The sequence below is a fragment of the Mesoplodon densirostris genome, chromosome 14, assembly GCF_025265405.1.
Source record: "Mesoplodon densirostris isolate mMesDen1 chromosome 14, mMesDen1 primary haplotype, whole genome shotgun sequence".
NCBI lineage: Eukaryota > Metazoa > Chordata > Mammalia > Artiodactyla > Ziphiidae > Mesoplodon > Mesoplodon densirostris.
In genome coordinates, this window is record NC_082674.1 from 35,911,167 (window position 1) to 35,934,073 (window position 22,907).

Below are 22,907 nucleotides of genomic sequence, written 5' to 3' on the forward strand. Positions count from 1 at the left end.
CTGCTATTCTTTGCCTTACCAATCCCCCACCTGGGGACCTTGCTCTCTCAATTAAGCTGTGCTAATTGGATCCACTCTGCCACTTTGCCTCAGCTGATTCCTGGACCCCTAATTCTTCCTCATTGCTTATTGGGTTCCAATGTCATGTCCCATCATGGCTAATAAAAACTTCTACTTTAAACTACGCCCTCTTCCCAGGGAATTTCAAACTTTCTCCCCAGTGCTCAGCAGATGGATTTACCTCCCATTTTGTGAATTTCTATCTTTATCTTCCCTACTTTGCATCCCCTCTCTTTCTCCCTGTCTCTATGTCTTACCCCATCTTTGCCAAGCTTTATCCTGTCTACTTGCATCCTTGGTACTATGTTAATCTGATTTTCCTATTTCTGCCTTGGTCTAATCTGGAAACTTGATCTGTGAATTACCCAATTTTTCTGTAGTTTCATCTTCTCTCAATCTAATGGTTTTCCCTAATGGTCTTACTTACCGTATTGTAAAATAACCACTCCTTGAGTCTGGTAACCTTTTAAGCAACTGCCCCCTCTTCATCCTCTCCTGTACCACCAAGCTTCTCAAACAGCACCTGCTTCTCCCATCTCACTCCTTGTTCCCTTGTAAACCTGACTGGCACCCCCACCACTCTACTGAACCTCTTTTTTGGAAGAGCACCAGTGACCTCCTAATCCTATGCCTCACCTCCTTGAACCTCTGCAGTACTGAACGGGTTCACTACACCTTTGTTAAACTCCCTCCCCTCTTGCCTTCTCTGACGCTGCCCGATCCTGCTTCTCTTTCCACCACTCGAACCACCTCTCTGCCTCTATCGCTGGATTGCTTCCCTCTTACCACCCTCTGAATGTGCCTCTTAAGATATCACCCTCAGACCGCTTCCTCCCTGATATTCTCGCCTATAGAATCCATTCCCAGGCCTCTCCTCTCACTCCTCTTGCCTTTTCTTTCTACACCAACCTATTGTGCAGACCTCAGACTGACATCTCCAGTTGGGTGTCCTGTAGCATCCCAGATGCAACATATTCAAAACCAAATCCATTCTCTTTCCTCGCAAACTTGATAAGGATGCTGTCCCCTTCCCATTCTCCCAGGCTGAAAACTCAGGCATCATCCATGACTCTCTTTACCCACCAGCAAATCCATTCCATTTCTGAGTCCATTCGATTCTACTTTCCCAGCATCTCAAAGTGAAACCCCCTTTCTGATGCCACTGCTGCTCTCTTCACCAGAGCCTCTGCCTTTCCCAGACTGTTACCAAGGCTCCTCACTGGGCTGTCCAGCCTCTCTGCCCTAACTCTCCAGTCTGAGACCAAAGTGATGCCAGCCTCACCCCCCCAGAGTCCAACACAGATGGGTCACTCCCTGGGGATCAAAATCCTCTACTATGTACCGGTATCTAATCCACTTCAGCCCCTTAGCCTGGCATTCAGCACCTCGCCTACCAGGCTCCAAGGCTGTCAGTCATATTTTCCGTGATTCCTTCCAATCCTCCTTTCCCCACAGCACAACTGAATTTTTTCTCTGGAAAGGTCTTGTGTGTTTTTGCTTCTGAACCTATGCTCCTTCTCTTTCTTCCCCTGAAATGCCCTTGATCCTTTTCCATCTATTCAAATGTTGCTCATCTCTCAAGTTCTCCTATATAAAGCTTCCAAGAGTCCCTCTCCCCATCCAGCCAAATGGACCCTTGGTCTCCTTTGTAATTCACTGTGATAAGGAATGTGAGATGGGGAAGAGACATTCCCCATCGATGCCTCAGCTTCCTCGTCTTCAAACAAGGATAATTAATAATGCCACCTTTATAGAATGGTGGCAAGGATTACATGAATTGATATATTTAAAACTTTTAGTGCCTGACATAAAAGCAGGTGCTCAATGTGTCAGCCATTATTGTTATTATATTCCTCAGCATAGTGTTTGTGCTTCTTTATAATATTAATCTTACACTTTCTTGAATTAAAGTCATCTGGAGATTTATGTCTACAATCCATCATCTGAAATACTTTAGGGCCAGATGTATTTTGGAATGCGGCAATTTACAGATTTGGGAAAGACTTCACACTGCGTAGACCATACTTGCTGCAATGGGGTCTGGGACTCCACCTGTAACATATCTACTAAACAGGAGTGTTGCTGTGGGAAAAGTACAAAGAACCTCATGTTGGTTCAGATCGGATTTTGCTACTGAGTGAGTTCAGGTCTGATGTGCTGCTAAGGGTCAGAAAACACTCTGGCTTTCAGGGCCGTCTCAGTTCAGAATTGCAAGCTTGAGGGCAGCCCCTTCAGTCTACTCCCCTTTAAATCCCCAGCTGCACCTGGCACTGTGCCTGGCACCTAGTAGGCATTCAACAAACTTTTCTATCATTGAATCAAAGTATTTGCTACATTGCTAACAGCTGTGCTGCCACTAGAACTGATTCTGTGTTTTTGTCAAAAAGAGTCATGACAATACTGAACGTAGTTTAAAACTGCCCTGTTTTCTCAAATCGTACAGAACTCTTTCTCATGGGCAGTTTTACAAATATCATATGGTCTTCAGAATCAGTGCTTTGCTAATTTTAAAGTGTATATAAATCACCTGGGGGATCATGTAAAATGTGGAATCCAATTCAGCAGGGCTGGGCATGAGATTTTGCAGGTTAAACAAAGCCCCAAGGTAACACTTCGTGGGCCACATTGAGGAGCAAGGTTCTAAATTAACAAGGTTCTCAATTTCCAGCCAACCTTGGCTTACTCAAAAATGGTCAGTTTTTAAAAATCTGCTCCTGGATCATTTAGCCTAAACTAGACGGGCCTGTGGTTTACATCACAGATCAGAGATTCAGCATGTTCCTGAGTGTCAGAGGATAAGGAGGCTTCATCAGGGCCAGCAAGGAGGGCCATGTGGTCCCTGCCACCGCCCTTGGTTGCGAGAGTCCGCCCTCTTGCTAACCAGAGCAAGCAGCTTTGCCTCTGTCACTCCCCAGGGTGACACCAACGTCTAAGAGTCTGCACAATAAGACCTTCTAACTCTTCATCTTGGAGCTCAAACTAACCAGGTCCTCACTTATCTTCTACTTGTATTTCACTTGATTCATAATAATTATTCACATCGCATATCATGGGTCTTTATACTGGTTATGGGTAGGAGCACCTGCACGTGAATCCAGTGGCCTGAAGACAGTGTCTCCAGAACCGTCTGAAGTCCTCTCTTGGAGCGACAAGCTGGGCACCTTTCACTACTGGAATCACAGAATGCTGGATGATTCCCCCCATCTTTTCTTAAGGGAAAGCCAGAGGGATTAGGGAAGATACATCTCCCTATGACAACAAATCAACAAATAACTCTACACATTTTCAGATTTGCATCTGTAAAAAGTTCTATGAAATAAAAAGCACTGTCTACAAACCATCAATTAAAACCCAGCATCAGGGGTGCTTCATGGTTCTCCAAAGCCCTCTTCCCATAGTCACTCTTGATTCCTCCACCCCCCATCGCACCAGCCCAACTGCAATGCCCCAGGTCGGTCAAATGAAACCTCAGGCAGTGTCGCTGCTCCTTCTCACAGCAGCCTGGGAGCCACGCTGAGCTGGGTGGACAGCCTCGCTGCCTCTGCACATGGTCCCAGCTACTCCAGAGCCCTCCCCCCAGGCCAGGCCCCGCAGTGAATGTGGGACAGGCTATTCCCTGGTGCGTGTAGTCTTGCTGGTCTGCTCTCAGGTCCTGTGTGGCCCACAGTGGGGTTCCTCTCTTTGTCCTGAAGGACAGGACACTGTACTGGACATTGGTGGGCAAAGACAGACCCTCCAGAGCAGAGAACTGTTCACCCTGGGGCTCTCCCTCCACAGGTCCCACTGGCCCTCTGGGACCCCACCATCTGCGAAGCATGGCCCAGGAAAACTGAAGGCCTCTGGACACCCTCTTCCTTACCAGTAGCACACGCTGCAGAATATCATGGTGGCAATGACGCTGAAGGGGAGCACATGCAGCACGTAGGCTAGCAGCATCTGCCACTTCCGGTACAGGCCATCCTCGCTCTCCTGATCGCTGATGGCTCGCAACACAGGAACTGGGCATGGGAGGCAGGATGCAGGACAGCCGGTCACCACACAGCTGGAGGAGGTGGGGTGCTAGCCCAGGCTGAACTTGAGATCTATCAGCACTGGATGGTGAGGGCCAGCTGGGGCCCCCTAGTCATGGAGAAAAGGAACCTGACATCCATGGAACTATAAATACCCCCACCCCAGAAATCCACCCTCTACCTGAATTACAATAGGATTACAAAAGCTGTCACAATTTATTTCCGTCTCTCTAAAGTGGGGGGGGAGGGGTGTCACCGATTCAAGAACACACATGCAAAAGGGACACAAATGAGTGACGGGAGGCACTCTGTCCTCTTTTCATGCAGGGTGTTGGCACAGAACATCAGGCAACTAGGTATTGCTTCTGGACTCCCACTGAGTTTGAAAACCGGGTGTTGGCTGTCCTAAAATAGGCTCCAAAAGGAACGTTAACAGTGCAAAGTTGGCCAGGCATCCGGGCCCCCATGGGCTGTGCCTCCTAATGGGTAAGAGAAGATACCAGGGCTGATCTTCTAAAAACCCTGCCCAAACTCTGCTGCAGCATCTCCTCATGACTTCATGCTTCCCTGGATCCTCAGAGACCCTCAGGGAGATCCACTTGGTGAGCTAATTCCCACTAAGGTGTTACTAATTCACGAGTTACCTTGTCCCAGAGAGAGAACCTGGAGGGGGCCAGGTTGAGCTCAGAGAAATACCCCTATAATGGTGGAGTCTTGCAAGGTGTCGGCTGGAGAAAGGAGATATTCAGGGAGAGAGAAGCTCCCCCAACCCCAGGGGCCCACCTCCTGGGCAGGGCACTCACACAAGTTCACAGCGTTAAGCATGCCTGTGTACGGGATGGCACCCACAAACTGGTACAGGAGACCCACACGGTCCTGGATGGCACCCTTTAGCACGTCGTTCTGGACCCGCAGAAGGAAGAAAACGATGAACAAACCCATGATCAGATTCTGAGTGAGACGCATAGTCACTGCCAGCTTATTTCTCATTAAGTTTCTCGTCACTCTCCTGAAAGCCAAACAACCCCGTTTTAATTGCTTTTCTTTTATGGGTGGATGTCTACCTATCTAAAATGGGGTGAGGCTCTTACCTCAAGAGAACACACAGTTTAGAAAGGGCTCCAGGAGAATCTTTGGTTTTGAAAGGAATCACTGGTAATGTTTTCAGGTGTTTTGTTCTTTCAATATTCTCCAAGGTTTTGCGATACATTGCTGATTCTTTGTAGGCAGATTCAATCATCTGGACTCTCTTGTAGGTTTCTATTTCCCGTTCTTTGTTTTGGGTATCCACTGATGTCAGGTCCACTGAAATTTTTTTCCCACAAAATGACCCATGTGTTTTTAAATGCACATATATACACAGTGACTAATAATATACATTCCATCATTGATTTAGGAGTGCTAACCATAATACCTCATCTCATCAAAATAATACCTGGTGTTAATGCCCACCTATAAAATCAGAATATTTTAAAGCTACCACAGCAGGGCCATGAGGATCCTGATAGGCCTGTCTGGGAGAATTCAGAAGTTCAGCTAATTTTTCTCTGACAAAGTAGAAGTGCACCATTTCAAGAGAGATCCCCGGGACTTCCCTGGTGGCACAGTGGTTATGAATCCTCCTGCCAGTGCAGGGGACATGCGTTCAAGGCCTAGTCCAGGAAGATCCCACATGCCGCAGAGCAACTAAGCCCATGTGCCACAACTACTGAGCCTGTGTGCCACAACTACTTAAGCCAATGTGCCTAGAGCCCGTGCTCTACAACAAGAGAAGCCACTGCAATGAGAAGCCCGCGCACCGCAACCAAGCGTAGCCCCTGCTCGCCGCAACTAGGGAAACCCCGCGCACAGCAACTAAGACCCAACGCAGCCAAAAATAAATAAATAAAATAAATAAAAAATTTTTTTAAGTGAAGAGTAGTGGTAAAATGCTTTTAAAAAAAAAGACATCCCCACCTCATTCTGATAGGTCATCATCTATGGCAAGTTAATTGGCTCGGCCAAATTAATTTTTTGAAGAGTAAAAACACCAAAACAAAAGGAGAAATAAAACCCACTTGTGCTGGTGTCATCTAGGCAGAAATCTGAGATGATAAAGTTTAAAAAGCATACATGATGGGGACTGTGAAAGAAAAACTTACCATAAAAATCAAAAGGGTTTGAATGTTCGGGACAAGGGTAACTGCAGCCACTGAAGAAATCAAGCATTTCCACCGGTGTCCCGCAGAAAACCAGCTCTCCGCAGCTCAGAATGGCAATTTTATCAAAGAGCTGATTGAACGACAGACAGTGTTAGTGTGTCATCAGGTCACCACATCCTTATGGAAAATAAGTCTCAAGTAGTCAGTCCTTTGACTGTCTCAGCCATACGTCAGTACTCGTACTGCGGCCATCGGAACCGCTCAAAGGGCATCCCTCTACCTCCCAGCCTGCACCCAGCATCGTGTCTAGGATAGAGGACAGCTCATGGAACTGGTCAGAGGACCTAGGTTTGAGCCCCTGCCGTGCCCCGGAATGAGTGACCTTGGACAGAAAAACTTTTTTTAAATCTCAGATCATCATCTATAAAAGGCAAATAATAGCTCCCTAAAAAGATCCTAGGAGTTTAGGGTGAGATTTTGGGGAAGGAAATCTATATGATTTAGTGGAAAAACACAGACTTGAAAGCCAACTGGAATATGAATGCCAATTCCAGCTTTTTATTAACTGTGATATTGGCTCAATTTTGGATCATTTCTAAGTCTCACTCTTCCCCTCTGTAAAGTGAAAATACTGGTACCCACCTCATAGGGCTGTTGTGTGGATTAAAAGGGCTAGTGTATAGAAGGTATTTGGTACATGATAGGTGCTAAAAGAACTGAGTTTCCATCCTTGGCCTTTCCCCTCAGGATTGCTCTGGTTTAAGTACTAATCTCTACTCTGAGATCCCCAGCCTGGCACACATATACCCACCCTGGATGAGTTGAGCTGGAACAACAGACGTCCCCCTCACCTGGAAGAGCTCGGAGCGGGGCTGGTGGATGGTGAGGATCACGATGCGGTCCCTGCGAGCCAGCTCTGCTATGAGGACAACGATCTGATTTGCAGTCATGCAGTCCAGGCCTGTGGTTGGCTCATCAAAAAGCATGACCTCTGCGGCAAAGAAAGATCAGACATCTGAGTCACTGCCGAGCCTGGGCTCTGTGCTCTAGCCTCAGAAATTTGAACAGTTCCTTATTGAGCTGTCTTATCCCATCCAAACAGTGTGCAGTGAGCAGTACTTTAGCCTGAGCCCAGGAGAAAGCACCTGACCTGGAAGGGCCCAACTCCCAGCTCCAGAGCACATCCCAGCCTTAATCCTTGAAGGGACAAGGCAGCAACCACATCAGGCCTCTCATGTGGCACTATAGACTGTATGGGCTCCATCCAGGGGACCCTAACAGGGAACAAGCACTGGCAGGCTGGCACCCAGGTGTTTCTAAAAGGCTGAGAGGAGGCTGGTTAAAAAGGCAAAATCTCACAACATGGATAGACCTAGAGATTATCATAGTAAGAGAAGTCCAACAGAGAAAGACAAATATGATATCACTTATATGTGGAATCTAAAATATGACACAAATGAACTTATCTACGAAACAGACTCACAGACACAGAGAACAGACTTGTGGTTGTCAAGGGGGAGGGGGAGTAGGGGAGGGTGGATCGGGAATTTGGGGTTAGCAAATGCAAACTATTATACATAGGATGGATAAACAACAAGGTCCTACTGTATAGCACAGGGAATTATATTCAGTATCCTGTGATAAACCATAATGGAAAAGAATATGAAAAACAATGTGTATATATATGTGTGTGTGTGTGTATACGTATAACTGAATCACTTTGCTGTATAGCAGAAATTAACACAACATTGTAAATCAACTATACTTGAATAAATTTTTTAAAAAGACATAATCTCACTTCATGTCTAGCACTTTCCAACACCAACTGCGTCCTTGCACTGCAGAAAACTCTGACCTGTGAAACAAAGTCTGAGATGGGACAGGCATTTGGATTCTTTAGAGGGTTTAACTGTAGCTTATTTCTACCCAAAAAGTACAGGGGCTCTTAAGAACATCCCTCTTATTTGTTCTGAAGAGCAGGCAGTCTTGGTCTACCCCAATGTGAAGAAAGTATCCAAATGTATCATGTCCTCTTCCAAGTGTAAGTAAGTGGCAAGGTTTCCCCAGAGAGTGGGGACAATGAAGCCAGGCAGGAGAGGCAGGTGACTGGCTACCCCATCTTGATAGCCCCTCCTTCCAATATATATACTTTCTCATGTATCACTTAAAGTCCTATTTTAATTCCTGCCGTTTCATAAATACTTCTAGTCACAGCAAAACTCACTGGCTTTCCAGAGTAGACATGGTGGTGCTGCTCTAGTAAGAAGTAAGGAGGGACAGGGCACTCATGGAAGACCCTAACTGAACATTAACACAAACGCAGTGCTTCCAAGTCCAACAGCTCTTTTGTACTTGGATGATGGAGTCGCATCACGAACTACTTAGATTTCCAAAGAAACTGGGTCCCCAGTTTGAGAAACCTCAGTGACTTCAGTTCCCAACCAACCAACCCCTTTCCAAATGGAGACTATGAAGAAAGGGCTGAAAATGTCTGCAGACACATGGAAGATGCCAGGCAGCAGCCAGTAGCAGTTCTGGGTCCCACTTACTGGGATCCTGGAGGAGCTGGGCTGCGATGGAGACCCAGCGCCTCTCACCATGGGAAATTCCCCCAAAGTTGTAGTTGCCAATCAGTCGATCTGCCACGTGGCTCAGACTCAGCTCTGCCATGACTACCTCCACCTGTAAGAGACACAATGTCCAGGAAGGCTGGTCACTGCTGGGCTGTGTCCCAGTTCATGGGCTGAGGATGGCAGGGAAGAGGCAACACACTTCCCTTGAGTGCTTGGGCCACTTCCAGACTCACCACATCCTAGGGAAAGCACGCCTATTACAAGAGAATCCAATTTGGTTTAAATCACAATATATGTATCAGATTAAAATAAATAATATTGACACGAATTTTTTTTCAGAAGTCCTTACAGCAACAAAAAACTGTTTCAACTTGCTTCAGGGAAAGTCAGCAGGAAACAATGCAGACTTTGTTGGACCCCTGTTTTCAGATGCTACAGTCAGTCCAGCCCATAGAGAAACCACCTGCCCCCCAAGGCATAGTTACAATATAGCTTATTTTTTCAGACTTTGGTTTTTGAAACTTTATTATAATAAATGTTTTACATGTAAAAAAAAACCAATTTGGTTTGAACTAAACCTGGCTTCCCCTATGTAACCCAAATAAGTCCTGGAGTCCCATGTGGCCCAATCTCACTGTGGTTTTGCATCAAATATAATCCAGCTATCAAAAGTAATTAAAAATAAAGCCAATCTTTATTGGAATCTCTTTAAGGACTTTAAAAAGAACCCAGTTTATAACTTACAGCCACACTTTAAAAATTTTCCTTTCCCCTAATTCTCCTCACTCTGCTTATCTTATACCCTGCAGCTCCCTGAAATCCTCTGTTTACTACTCAACTCCCCAAAACAATCATCACTAAAAAAAAAATTCTTTACTGACTCTCTAATCAACACGGTTGGCCTTTTCCCTCCCTCTCCCTTTTTCCTTCCTTAGCTTATCTCCTCACCAGAGGCCCTTTCAAAAATCTCTATTTATGGCCCTCCCCTGACTGAGTACCCCTATCTGCATTAGGCCCTGGGGAAAGCAGAGAGAAAGAGACTGGGAATACTTATATATATGGTAATGGGTTTTGTTCCCATACATCTCTAATGAGATTGTGCTTCTTTTATAATGAAAGAAGAGGACTTCCCTGGTGGTGCAGTGGTTAAGAATCCGCCTGCCAATGCAGGGGACACGGGTTCGAGCCCTGGTCTGGGAAGATCCCACATGCCGCGGAGCAGCTCAGCCTGCGCGCTACAACTGCTGAGCCTGTGCTCTAGAGCCCGTGAGCCACAACTACTGAAGCCCGCGCACCTAGAGCCCGTGCTCCACAAGAGAAGCCACCACAATGAGTAGCCCCCGCTTGCCAGAACTAGAGAAAGCCCACGTGTAGCAACGAAGAGCCAATGCAGCCAAAAACAAATAAATAAATAATTTTTAAAAAATACCCTATTAGGGCTTCCCTGGCGGCGCAGTGGTTGAGAGTCCGCCTGCCGATGCAGGGGACACGGGTTCGTGCCCCGGTCTGGGAAGATCCCACATGCCGCGGAGCGGCTGGGCCCGTGAGCCATGGCCGCTGAGCCTGCGCGTCCGGAGCCTGTGCTCCGCAACGGGAGAGGCCACAACAGCAAGAGGCCCGCGTACCGCAAAAAAAAAAAAAAAAAAAAAAAAAAATACCCTATTAAAAAATAACAACAGCAAACTAAATTGGAGTAAAGGAGGGGATGATTTACAGAACAAAGTTCCAGAGGAGACAGGGAGTGAGATCAATAGATGAAGCTTTGACCAAAAGAAAGGGATGCATCTGAAATAGATACAAAGGAATAAGGAGGAGGTTAGAAATGCATAAGTAAACCAGTATGATTGTCTCTCCTTGCCATCAGAGTGGAAGGATTCTGGAATTGAGCTTCACTTGACGTGGCAAGGTTTATGTGTTCACCAGCCAGGGTAGATTCCTGAGTGTCCCTTTCATCTGCTCTGCAAGAGCAAGAAAGGAGTAAAGCTTGCCCCTCCTGGCTCAGAAGCAATGGACAGGGGAGACATTTACTTCATCTGTTTCAGATGTCTCTGGCTAGAAGCCTCTCCCATGTTTTGCAAGCACTGCTGGGAAGAGAATTCACAGAGTCTTGGAAGGGACCACTGGGACCGTCAATCCTCTCCATGCTGTGATTTCACATAAACTGATTCATTCCTCACATCAGCTCCAGGAGAGATGCATTATTACTCTATTATAGAAAAGAAAACAGATCCTCAGACAGGTTCATAGATTGCCCAAGGTCACACCATTAGCAAATGGCAGAGCTGGGACTGAGAGTAAACTGTGTGGGCTCTCAAGTGGTCCCAGAAGCACAAGGGCGGACAAAGCCTGCGACATCAGTCATGGCATTATGTTCAGGCTCGCAGAGGACAAAGGCAGAGCTGATGCTCTCTCTGCTCTGTTACCACAGGCGCTTCCTTCTCCCTAAACTACTTTGTCAGGGTTTTACAGCCTGTGGACTGGATTTGCTCAGAAGGTACTCTCAAGCAGGGAGAACTTTACGATAGCAAACTTTGCAGGACACTTAGGGGCTGCCAGTGCCAGGGAGAGGGACCATTTACAGGGGGCAAATTTGCCATCAACCAACTTCAGGTACCCTGAATTTTCTGAACATTTAGGCAAATATGTGCATTTTCAGGGGAAAAGGTTCGGTGGCTTTCTCAGATTCTCTCCCTGGGGTATGTGATGTAAATGGATCACTATCTCAAAAGAATCTGCTTATGACTTCATTTCTCCAACTCAAATACCAATGAGATCCTCTCCTACCCATTTTAGACACAAAAATACTAAAGCAGGCAGACAGGAAGCCTACATAGGGGTTCACCTGTCACTCATTGTCAGGGCAGCTAAGTCATGTGAACATGCCTGTGCCTCCCCATGGGCCAAGTCCCGACCTCTGTCTTCTCAGACCACAGTGAGGCCCAGGGAGGCATTATGGAGCCAGAGGACCTGGGTCCATGTCCCAGCTCTGCCAGTCCGAGGTGTTGGGTCTTAAAATCCTTGGGGGTCAGGTTCTTGATCTGAAAGTTGGAGATAACGCCTCCCTCATAGAGCTGATGCCAGAATGAAATGAGATGTGTGTGAACAAGGCCTGATGGATGCCAGCCACATGTGAGAGCCCAGAGAATAAGCTGGTAGAATAGCAAGAACCTCGCAATGCCTTCTGAGCACTCTAAGGTAACCTCCAGGGAGGAACAGGGCTAGTCCTCACTCTGTGGGTCTTTCCTGAAGGTTCCTCTGGAGTGAAAGCTATGCTCCAACACGTCCAGGACTCTGAAACAGAAGAATGCCCTTTCCTGACTTGGCATGACAACAAACAAGCCTGCTGGTACTCTGGACACAGTTCAGACCTAGCTGCACTGGCCAAGCCCTGTCTGAGAGTCCAGCACCAGGGACAAGAGGAGTAACTCCCTGGCGACAGGCTCAGAGGTGCCTGATAAAAACGGAGTAACCTACTGCCACTTCAGCTGAGACGGAGGATTCCCTTGGAGGCTCAATGGCATTAAAGAAAGGCTAGCTTTGGAGCCTGAAGTGCAGATGTAATTTGTGTGCCCTGGAGGAACCTTCACTGAGGCCTCAGAGTGCCGAAGCCTCTGAGGCAGATGTCACCAGTGATCTCTGGCACCTCTGAGAGCCAGTTTCCCAGAGAACTGTGCCTGCTTTGCAGGTGGCACGTTGACCTGTCCTTGGTTGTATGTTTCCAGCCCAGACAGAAACGAGGCAATGTTTCTAGGTAAGGTCCCTGTGAGTTTAACTTGCAGCCTCTTCCAAATCAGGTCCACTTAAAGAAACAGATTGGAACTTAGAGTTGACAATTCAATAGTTCCTCCTTCACCAACTGAATCCAGTTTGGATAAGGCACATTCAAGACGCCTCAAAGAAAGTTGAGAAAAACCTCAACAGGGCTGCAGGGCAACGCACAGTGAGGAAAACGGCCATATCTGTTCAAACACAGAGCTCTCAGGACAGTGCCACCCAACAGAAATATCACACAAGCCACATTCAGAATTTAAATATTTTAGTGGCCACGTTTTAGAGAGTGGAAAGAAAGAGATGAAATGAATTTTAGTGGTATAATTTCTTTAACCCAATACAACCAAAATATTTCCATTTTGACCAATAATCAATATCTTAAAAATTGTTAATGAGATATTTCACATTCTGTGGTTCCAGACTAAGTTCCTGAAATCTGGTGTGTATTTTACACTCACAGCACATCTCAAGTAGGTCTAGTCAGTTTCAAGTGCCCCAAAGCCACCTGTGACTAGCGGCTGCCAGCGCGGCCCCAGACTCTTATTAAAGGTGAAGAGCGAAGGGAAGGAAGGGGCAAGCGGAGGGACGAGGGGGTGCAAAACCACAGCGGGGTGATCCCTTGGGTGGCCCCGGGGCGGTACCCACCTTCTTCTGGAAGAAGCCCTGGGAGCCGCCGCGGATGGCCAGCAGCACCGTGTAGCACAGTCTCGCGGACCGTGAGGCTGCTCAGCAGAGTGTCGCTCTGCAGGAGAGGGATGTGTCAGCAGCAGCCCCCCACCCGCCGCTGGCTGCGGGGCCAGCAGGCAGCCGGGCAGGGGCCGGGGACGCGCGCACCTGCAGGATGTAGGAGAAGCAGTCCTGGAACTGCTCCCTGCGCAGCGCCCGGCCGTTCACGAACACGTCCCCGAGCAGGGTCCCCGTGCGCCGCAGCCTCCCGGACATGGCGTCCAGCAGGGTGGTTTTCCCCGAGCCTGGGAGGTGACAAGAGAAGGTCCTGGAGGAAGCCCTGCACGAGGCCTCGCGGGAACTTCCCGAGACCCTCGGTGAACCCGCGGTCCAGCCCTGACTTGTTCTCTCTTTGGCCTCATGGGACAAGCTCATGACTGGAATGAGTCCTTCCAGCTTGTCTCCTCAATGAGAGGGGGACAAGCTGTTTCTCTCCTCCACGTCAGGACTGGAGGAGCTTTGTCCACCTGTTTGTTTGTTTCTAAAGCTGCTTGAGGCTGAAAAAGAAAATACAGGATCAGAATAAAAGGAAAACCAGGGTTCTTGAAAACGTTTGGATCCTAGGACATCTGAATTTGTTTCTGTGACCCCCTGGGATCCTCTGGTGGTTACTGAATGTAGGTGACACTGCCCAGAGCCTCACTGATTTAATCAAGTGTGGTCTGAGGACGAGCAGCATCAGCACCACCTGAGAGCTTTGGTTAGAAATGCAGAATCTCAGGCCCCAACTCCTAACTCGGATTCTGCTTTTTACAAGATCCCTGGGTAGTTCTCATGCATATTAGAGTTTGAGAAGCACTAGCTTAGTGAGTCCTTTGGTTAAAACCAAGTTGGCCTCAGCCTACACTGAGAGCCTTGGGCATAACCCAGCTGGTTGTCACTAAGAACTTGCCCGCAGAGGAGACGGGATGAACTAACTGCCCTGTGCTGACGTGACTGGAGGGTGAGGTTTCTCCTGGTTTGCTTTTTCTAGGGTTTGACCCTTTAGGGTAGGACACCAGCTGGCCCTTCCCATACACAAGCTTACATGGGCCCAGAGAGTTAATGGAGACAGGAACAGGAGTCACCAGGCCTTTCCTGACCAAGGCTTTTAAGCAGTTAGAATAAATAACAGAGGAAATAGGCAGGAGGTTCTGGGCTGTCTGAGAAGATGGCAATAGAATTCTCCTGAGGATGTGATGACTTGTGCAAAACCAAAGAAAAGATCTTTTGTTCAAATATTTTAAAGAAACTGCTGGTGGGGCTTCCCTGGTGGCGCAGTGGTTGAGAGTCCGCCTGCCGATGCAGGGGACGTGGGTTCGTGCCCCGGTCTGGGAGGATCCCTCATGCTGGCTAGGCCCGTGAGCCATGGCCGCTGGGCCTGCACGTCCGGAGCCTGTGCTCCACGACGGGAGAGGCCACAACAGTGAGAGGCCCGCGTATCGCAAAAAAAAAAAAAAGAAAGAAACTGCTGGTTGCTCTGAGGGGTGCAAAGATGAATAAGCCAAGCTCCTGGAGCAGTGGTTTTCTTATCTAACCCATGACTGACAAAGCTCAGAATCAGCCCCACCATGTCCAGGTAGAGGTCAGCGTGGGGACGGGAGCAGAGTCTTTGTAAAGAAACAAACTGGGACGTCACTGGGGTTGTCTTTCAAAATGTGCTCTGAAGTGTCTCAGTCACGATATTAAGCCTTGTCTGTGGTTCTTCTACCTAGTAGCCTCCCTAGCCTTACATTTCTGGGATTCAATCTCAACTCTGACAGACCTTCCAAAGAGCCTGTAACCTGGATTCCAGTTCCACCACTATCTCAAAACTAGCCTCCTTCTTTGTTGCCAAATCCAGTAGGTGCTCCTCTGTATGTTGTCTGACTTCTCAGCAGCATTGGACACTGTCGCTTGCCCTTCTCTGTAAATCTCTCTCCCTTGGCCTTGATGCCACCTCATCCTCTTGGTTTAGTCCTGCTGGTCTGGCTGCTCCTTCTCAGCCTCTTGTGGGTGACCCTCGGGGCTCCTCTCATGTCACACATCCTCACTGAGCAACAGCGAGCACCAACTTGCTAGACAGCATGTGAGGGAGCCACTTTGGAAGTAGCTTCTCCAGCCCCATTCAAGCCTTCAGATGACTGCAGTCCCAGCTGACATCTGACAACCACCACACGAGGGACCCCAGACAGAAGCATCCAACCAAGGCACTTCCAAATTTCTGATTTGTAGAAACACTGAGAGATAATTAATGATTTTTATTAAGTCACTTACTTTGGGGATCCTTTTTTTTTTTTTTTTTTTTTTTTTTTTTTGCGGTATGCGGGCCTCTCACTGTTGTGGCCTCCCCCGTTGCGGAGCACAGGCTCCGGACGCGCAGGCTCCGGACGCGCAGGCTCAGCGGCCATGGCTCACGGGCCCAGCCGCTCCGCGGCATATGGGATCCTCCCAGACCGGGGCACGAACCCGTATCCCCTGCATCGGCAGGCGGACTCTCAACCACTTGCGCCACCAGGGAGGCCCTGGGGATCCTTTTTTAAACATAGAAGAAGGTAACTAATATTATCCTTTTTTGAACATGTGTCAAATACCTATTAACTCATTAATGAGGGTACCAGTAGGATGACAAAAAAGGATTCACATCCTCATTCAAAAAAGGATATAAGGGACTTCCCTAGTGGCGCAGTGGTTAAGAATCCACCTGCCAATGCAGGGGACATGGGTTCAACCCCTGATCCGGGAAGATGCCACATGCCACGGAGCAACTAAGCCCGTGTGCCACAACTACTGAACCCACACACTGCAACTACTGAAGCCCGTGCGCTCTAGGGCCCTCATGCCGCAGCTACTGAGCCTGCATGCCTAGAGCCTGTGCTCCACAACAAGAGAAGCCACTGAAATGAGTAGCCCACTCACCGCGGCAAAGAGTAGCCCCCGCTTGCCGCAAGTAAAGAAAGCCCATGTGAAGCAACGAAGACCCAATGCAGCCAGAAAAAATATATAATAATAAGGATATAAGAAACTAGCATGTACAAGCAGTGGGAAAAAGAAGATTGGATAAGTGGCAAAGTTAGATGCAAAAATGGTTAATGCCCTAGGATGTGACACCAAAGGGACGGGTAACAAAAGAAAAAGTAGAGAAACTGGACTTCATGAAAATTTTAAACTTATGTTTTTCAACCAAAGACACTATCCACAGTGCAAAAAGGCAGCCCACAGAATGAGAGGAAAATATTTGCAAACTTTATATCTGATAAAGGATTAATATCCAGAATATATAGACAGAACTTCTAAAACTCAACAACAACAACAACAGAAAACCAACCCAGTTCAAGATTGGGTAAAGGACTTGAATAGACGATTCTCCAAAGAAGATACACAGATGGCCAATGAGCACATGAAAAAATGTTCAACAGGGCTTCCCTGGTGGTGCAGTGGTTGAGAGTCCGCCTGCCGATGCAGGGGACACGGGTTCGTGCCCCGGTCTGGGAGGATCCCATATGCCGTGGAGCGGCTGGGCCCGTGAGCCATGGCCGCTGAGCCTGTGCGTCCGGAGCCTGTGCTCCGCAGCAGGAGAGGCCACAACAGTAAGAGGCCCGCGTACCGGAAAAAAAAAGAAAAAAAGTTCAACATTACTAATCATTAGGGAAATATAAATGAAAACTATAATGAGATAGTACCTCATACCCAACAGCTACAATAAAAAAAATAGAAAATAACAAGTGTTGGTTAGGATGTGGAAAAACTGGAACCTCTGTGCACTATTGCTGGGAATATAAAATAGTATAGCCATTGTGGAAAAGAGTATAAAGGTTCTAAAAAAATTAAAAATAGAATTACCATATGATCCATCAATTCCACTTCTGGATATATACTCCAAAGAACTGAAAACAAGGTCTTGAAAATATTTGTACACCCTTGTTCATAGCAGCATTATTCACAATAACTAAAATGTGGAAGCAATCAAAGTGTCCATGAATGGATAAGCAAACTATGTCTTTACATACAATGGAATATTACTCAGCCTTAAAAATGAAGGAAATTTTGCAATATGCTGCAACATGGGTGAACAATGAAGACAATATAAGTGAAATAAGCCAGTTAAAAAAGATAAATACTGTATGATTCCATGTATATGAGGTACTTTGAGTAGTCAAAATCATAAAAGCACAAAGTGTAATGGTGGTTGCCAGGGGCTGAGAAAATGATAGAAGGGAAGTTATTATTTAATAAGAATAGTTTCGGGACTTCCCTGGTGGTGCAGTGGTTAAGAATCTGCCTACCAGTGCAGGGGACACAGGTTGGATCCCTGGCCCGGGAAGATCCCACATGCCACAGAGCAACTAAACCCATGCGCCACAACTACTGAGCCTGCGCTCTAGAGCCCGTAAGCCACAACTACTGAGCCCATACACCACAACTACTGAAGCCCCTGCAGTCTAGGGCCCGTATGCTGCAACTACTGAGGCCCACGTGCCTAGAGCCCGTGCTCCACAACAAGCGAAGCCACTGCAATGAGAAGCCCGCATGCCACAACAAAGAGTAGCCCCCACTCTCCACAACTAGAGAAAGCCCACGCGCAGCAACAAAGATCCAATGCAGCCAAAAAAAAAGAATACTTTTAGTTTTACAAGATGAAAGGTTGTGGGGATGGATGGTGGTGATGGTTGCACAACTGTGTGAATGTATTTAATACCACTGAACTGTACACTTTAAAATGGTTAAGAAGGTACACAAAAATATACTAAAAATGGCTTATGGCCTTAAATACAAGACACCATAAAACTCCTAAAAGAGAACACAGGTGGGGCCTCCCTGGTGGCGCAGTGGTTAAGAGTCCGCCTGCCGATGCAGGGGATACGGGTTCGTGCCCCGGTCTGGGAGGATCCCATATGCCGCGGAGCGGCTGGGCCCGTGAGCCATGGCCGCTGGGCCTGCGCATCCGGAGCCTGTGCTCCGCAACGGGAGAGGCCACAACAGTGAGAGGCCCACATACCGCAAAAAAGAAAAAAAAAAAAAAAAAAAGAGAACACAGGTGAAACGTTCTCTGACATAAATCGCAGCAATGTTTTCTTAGGTCAGTCTCCCAAGGCAAAAGAAGTAAAAGCAAAAGTAAACAAATGGAACCTAATCAAACTTATAAGCTTTTGCACAGCAAAGGAAACCATCAACAAAACAAAAAGACAACCTACAGACTGGGAGAGAATATTTGCAAACGATGCAACCAACAAGGGCTTAATTTCCAATATATACAAACAGTCATACAGCTCAATATCAAAAAAACAAACAACAATCAAAAAATGGGCAGAAGACCTAAACAGACATTTCTCCAAAGAAGACATACAGATGGCCAACAGGCACATGAAAAGATGCTCAACACGGCTAATTTTTAGAGAAATGCAAATCAGAACTACAATGAGGTATTGCGTCACGCCAGTCAGAATGGCCATCATTAAAAAGCCTACAAATAACAAATACTGCAGAGGGTGTGGAGAAAGGAAACCCTCTGACACTGTTGGTGGGAATGTAAATTGGTGCAACCACTATGGAAAACAGTATGGAGCTTCCTTAAAAAACTAAAAATAGACAACCTAAGTGTCCATCAACAGACGAATGGATAAAGATGTGAGATATATATATATATATATAATATAAATATAAAAACATACACACACACACACACACGACATAATGGAATATTACTCAGCCATAAAAAGAGTGAAGTAATGCCATTTGCAGCAACATGGACAGACCTAGAGATTATCATACTAAGTGAAGTAGGACAGAGAAAGACAAAAATCATATGATATCACATATGTGGAATCTAAAAGATGACACAAATGAACTTATTTACAAAACAGAAAGAGACTCACAGACAGAGAAACAAACTTATGGTTACCAAAGGGGAAAGGGGGCAGGCGGAGGGATAAATTAGGAGCTTGGGATTAACAGATACACACCACTATACATAAAATAAACAACAAGGGGACTTCCCTGGCGGTCCAGGGGTTAAGACTCCACACTTCCACTGCAGGGGGTACAGGGTCGAACCCTGATCGGCTAACTAAGACCCCGCGTGCCTCATGGCGTGGCCAAAAAAAATAATAAAGTAGATAAAATAAACAACAAGGACCTACTGTATAGCACAGGGAAGTATATTCAATATCTTATAATAACCTATAATGAAAAAGAATCTGAAAAAGAACATATATATAACTGAATCACTTTGCTGTATACTTGAAACTAACACGTTATAAATAAACTATACTTCAATAAAAAATAAAAATAAAAATAAATTAAATGGTTAAGATGGCAAATTTTACATTATGTATATTTTACCACAATAAAAAAAAAAAGAAAAAAAGGGTTAATGCCCTACAGGGCCATAAAACTGCGACCTTTGGGTTTATCCTCTCTAAAAGGACAGAAATCACCTGTAACCAAATAGTCTTCTGCAATGGAGCATGCAGCCTAGAGTCTATAGGTCTTAAATGATCAAAAATAATGAGTCAAATAAAATTACCTTCCCCTGGAGTGTTGGTTGACCGTAGGCAGGCTTGCATTATGCAGACCATTCTCTAGTGAGACTCTGAACACCTAAGTCATCTTTTGCCTCACTAGTAAAGACTTGATAAACAATACTGCTTTAGATGAGACACCAAAGAAATCATGTTATTTTCTGAAAAACTAAGAGTAATTCATAGAATTAATTCGTTTGCTTAATCATTTATTCAGCAAATACTTATTAAGCACCAATGATGTGGCCAGCCCTCTCCTAACTGTTGAGGATACAGCAGGAAAAAAAAAAAAGACCAAGCTCCCACCCTCAGGGAACTTGCAGTCTACCTTGAATTCATGTTCAGTATAAAAGGATGGACAGTCATAAAGCCATGATAAGGTATCATCAGACACCAGCCTATGAGCCCCTAGAACAGGGGTCTCCACCCACTGTTCTGCTGAGATGTGCATGAAGATGTACATTGGCCTGTGGGACACACTTCCGAGAAGTGGGTTCAATTCCTTGTGCTGCATGCCACCGTTTTTTACCCTACACAAGGAAGGAAACAAGTGACACACTATTATAGGAATAACTCAGCTTTTCTTTTTTAAGAAGTATAATTATCAAAAGGAAAATTGGGATGGCCCTGGATGTTATGGTACATGCATACAATTAGAAATGGTTAAAAATTGTAAAAAGAAAATAAAAGGAGGGACTTCCCTGGTGGTCCAGTGGTTAGGACTGCAAAGGGCCCAGGTTCAATCCCTGGTCAGGGACCTAAGATCCCTCAAGCCGCGTGGCGTAGCCAAAATAGGAAAAAAAAAAAAAAAAAAAAAGGAAATCTCAGGGAAGTGTAACCATTCTTGCCAGTGAATTCCTTTTCATTTCATCTTAACAACACTACTGTTACCATCCAGCTGTCCCCCCACTGCAGCAGGGGAGTGGCGGTGGATTTAACTCCCCAGGTCGAAAGAGGCTAACCATGCTTAACTTTTATCACAGACTTATATTGCTCACCTCTATTAAAGAGAGCAATGCAAGTGAAGACTGGCAGGAAGTGTCAACAATTTGCAAGCAAGAACTCCATCAAGACGCTCCTGGGAAGCCAATTTGTCCGAATCTTTCAACCTTACAATGTGCAGGATAACCTAGTGTAGTGGACCCTGTGATGTGCCACACAGATGCCCTCTTCAGGGCCAACGCACCCATCCCCCCATAGCTGTGCATCCTCAGCTGTGACCTTCACAGGGCATTGCCCCAGCCTCAAGGGGCTGCCTCCCCGGAGCCTCCACCCTCCCCAGCAATGACTTGCTGACGCAGGGAAACAGGAGGGGAATGAGGTGGGGAACGGGCACAGAGATAGCCTCCGTGGAGTCTGTGATATTTAACTCCTTTAAAAAAACAAAAAAGGATCTGAAGTAAATATGGTATAATGTTAAGATTTGATAAAACAGAGGTTAAGACACGAACATTCTTTATTTACTCTTGCCTGTGTGTTTGAAACACATCATAATTTTTAAAAGACCAATGAATATGGGGGATAAGTGGGCATCTTTGTGCTTATTTAATTCCTTTTCCCATCTCCAGGCAGGAAAGTTGTGTTTACTGAGCACCCCTATATGCCAGGCACTGTGCTAGGTGCTTTCCAAACTGAAATATGAATTAATTTACATGTTCGGCAGGACTTCATTTTTTTCAAGGATCTTCCTAAAGATTACACATTAGCACCAGGTTCTATTCACAGTCACACAGGTCATCAGATTTCATTCTGATATCAGACCTGTGGCCTCCCTGGTACAACTTAAACCTGTTTCCTCAATGTGGTGTTCAAATCAAGCCACAGACTCTTTTGAGTCCTCGTGGAGGATTTAGGGGACCCCCCCCCCGCTCACCTGAGCTCCCCAAGATGCACATGATCTGCCCACTCTCGACGTACAAGGAGACATCTTTGAGGATCTGCCTGGTCCACTTCTGTCGGCGAGATGCGATGTCCCACCAGGGCCCCACGCAGTGGCTTTAAAGGAAACCCAGAGAGGGAAAGGCAGCATGGGGCTCTGCAAGGGTCCAGCCCCTTGTCCCCCAGCACCGATCCCAGCTCTGCCCAGCCTGAGTTGTCTCTGGACAGGTTCCTAAGTGTGTTTTAGCCTCAGTGTCCTCCTCTGTAGACCCTGGCAGGTAGTGACAGAAGATCATCTCTATAAAGCACCTGTCCAGCAGCTGCTCTGAATACCAGCTCTCTCTGGCTGGCTGGCAGATGGCAAACAGGACACTGGTTATTCCTTCGGTTGACCCTGCGTTCCTTCACCCGGTTTCGTTACACCTCATGCTCCCAGCACCCCCATTCCCCAAGTGCTCGCCATCCAAATAGGGAAGGCCATCGACACGGGAGACACGGGGGGAAGGGGCATAAAGCAGGGGAAGGGAACAGAGCGCAGCTGCTGCATCTGTCGTTTGTCACAGCTTCCAGTCCTGCTGCGGACAGAGGGGCCGTTCACCATGGCCCCTCACTTCCCTCTGGCAGCCCTTCCCCTCTCCTCTCTCCACCTCCACCCACTAGAGAAGGAGCCCAAGCCTCCAGGCATGCCCCCCCTTAGTGAGGAAAGCCAGCAGAGGGCAGGGAGGCCCACTCACCTCAGGCCATGCCTGTCCCTGACCACAGCTCAAAGCTCCCAGCAGATGAAAGAGGCATTGGCCTTACCTGACACTGTAGGAGGCATGGAGAATGCCCAGGCTGTGTCGAGGCTTAGAAGCAGCTGCAGGAACCTCCTCTAGGGAGCACTGAGAGCTTCTGTTTACCTGGACTTCCGAGGACCCCGCAGGGGTCAAAAAGTGGAGTTCACTCATGGCCAAAGGGCCACAGAGACAGGGGAACTTTCTCGCCTGACCTTCCCTGGGGCGGCCTCAGCCAAGGAGCCAGAGGCAGACAGTCCCGCCTGCCCCTCACCTGGCCCTGGAGCCCCTCCTCAGGCCTTCCCAGTGACGGGCCTGGGGTTTGGCCGTGGATGCCATTATCTGATGTACCTTTAGCCAGAGTGTGTCTGCGTGTTATCTCGGCAGCAGGCAGAGCGCACAGCCCGTGTTTGTAGGAGGGCTTGCCAGAGAGGAATGCTGGGAGCCAGACCAGAGGTTGCCTAGCTCTGGGAGACAGAGAACGTTGGCCCTGGCC

At 47.1% G+C, this 22,907-nt stretch overlaps 1 protein-coding gene across 1 annotated transcript in view; it reads right to left on the minus strand.

Annotated features, from left to right (window-relative positions):
* ABCG5 (ATP binding cassette subfamily G member 5) overlaps positions 1–22,585 on the minus strand; it is a 35,053-nt gene extending 12,468 nt beyond the window's left edge. Inside the window, 11 exon segments of the mRNA XM_060117456.1 lie at positions 3,920–4,058; positions 4,874–5,079; positions 5,162–5,375; positions 6,212–6,341; positions 7,063–7,202; positions 8,761–8,893; positions 13,201–13,255; positions 13,257–13,297; positions 13,390–13,526; positions 21,634–21,755; positions 22,440–22,585. Coding sequence (XP_059973439.1) covers positions 3,920–4,058; positions 4,874–5,079; positions 5,162–5,375; positions 6,212–6,341; positions 7,063–7,202; positions 8,761–8,893; positions 13,201–13,255; positions 13,257–13,297; positions 13,390–13,526; positions 21,634–21,755; positions 22,440–22,585 — 1,463 coding nt within the window.
* Between the last annotated feature and the right edge of the window lie 322 nt (positions 22,586–22,907).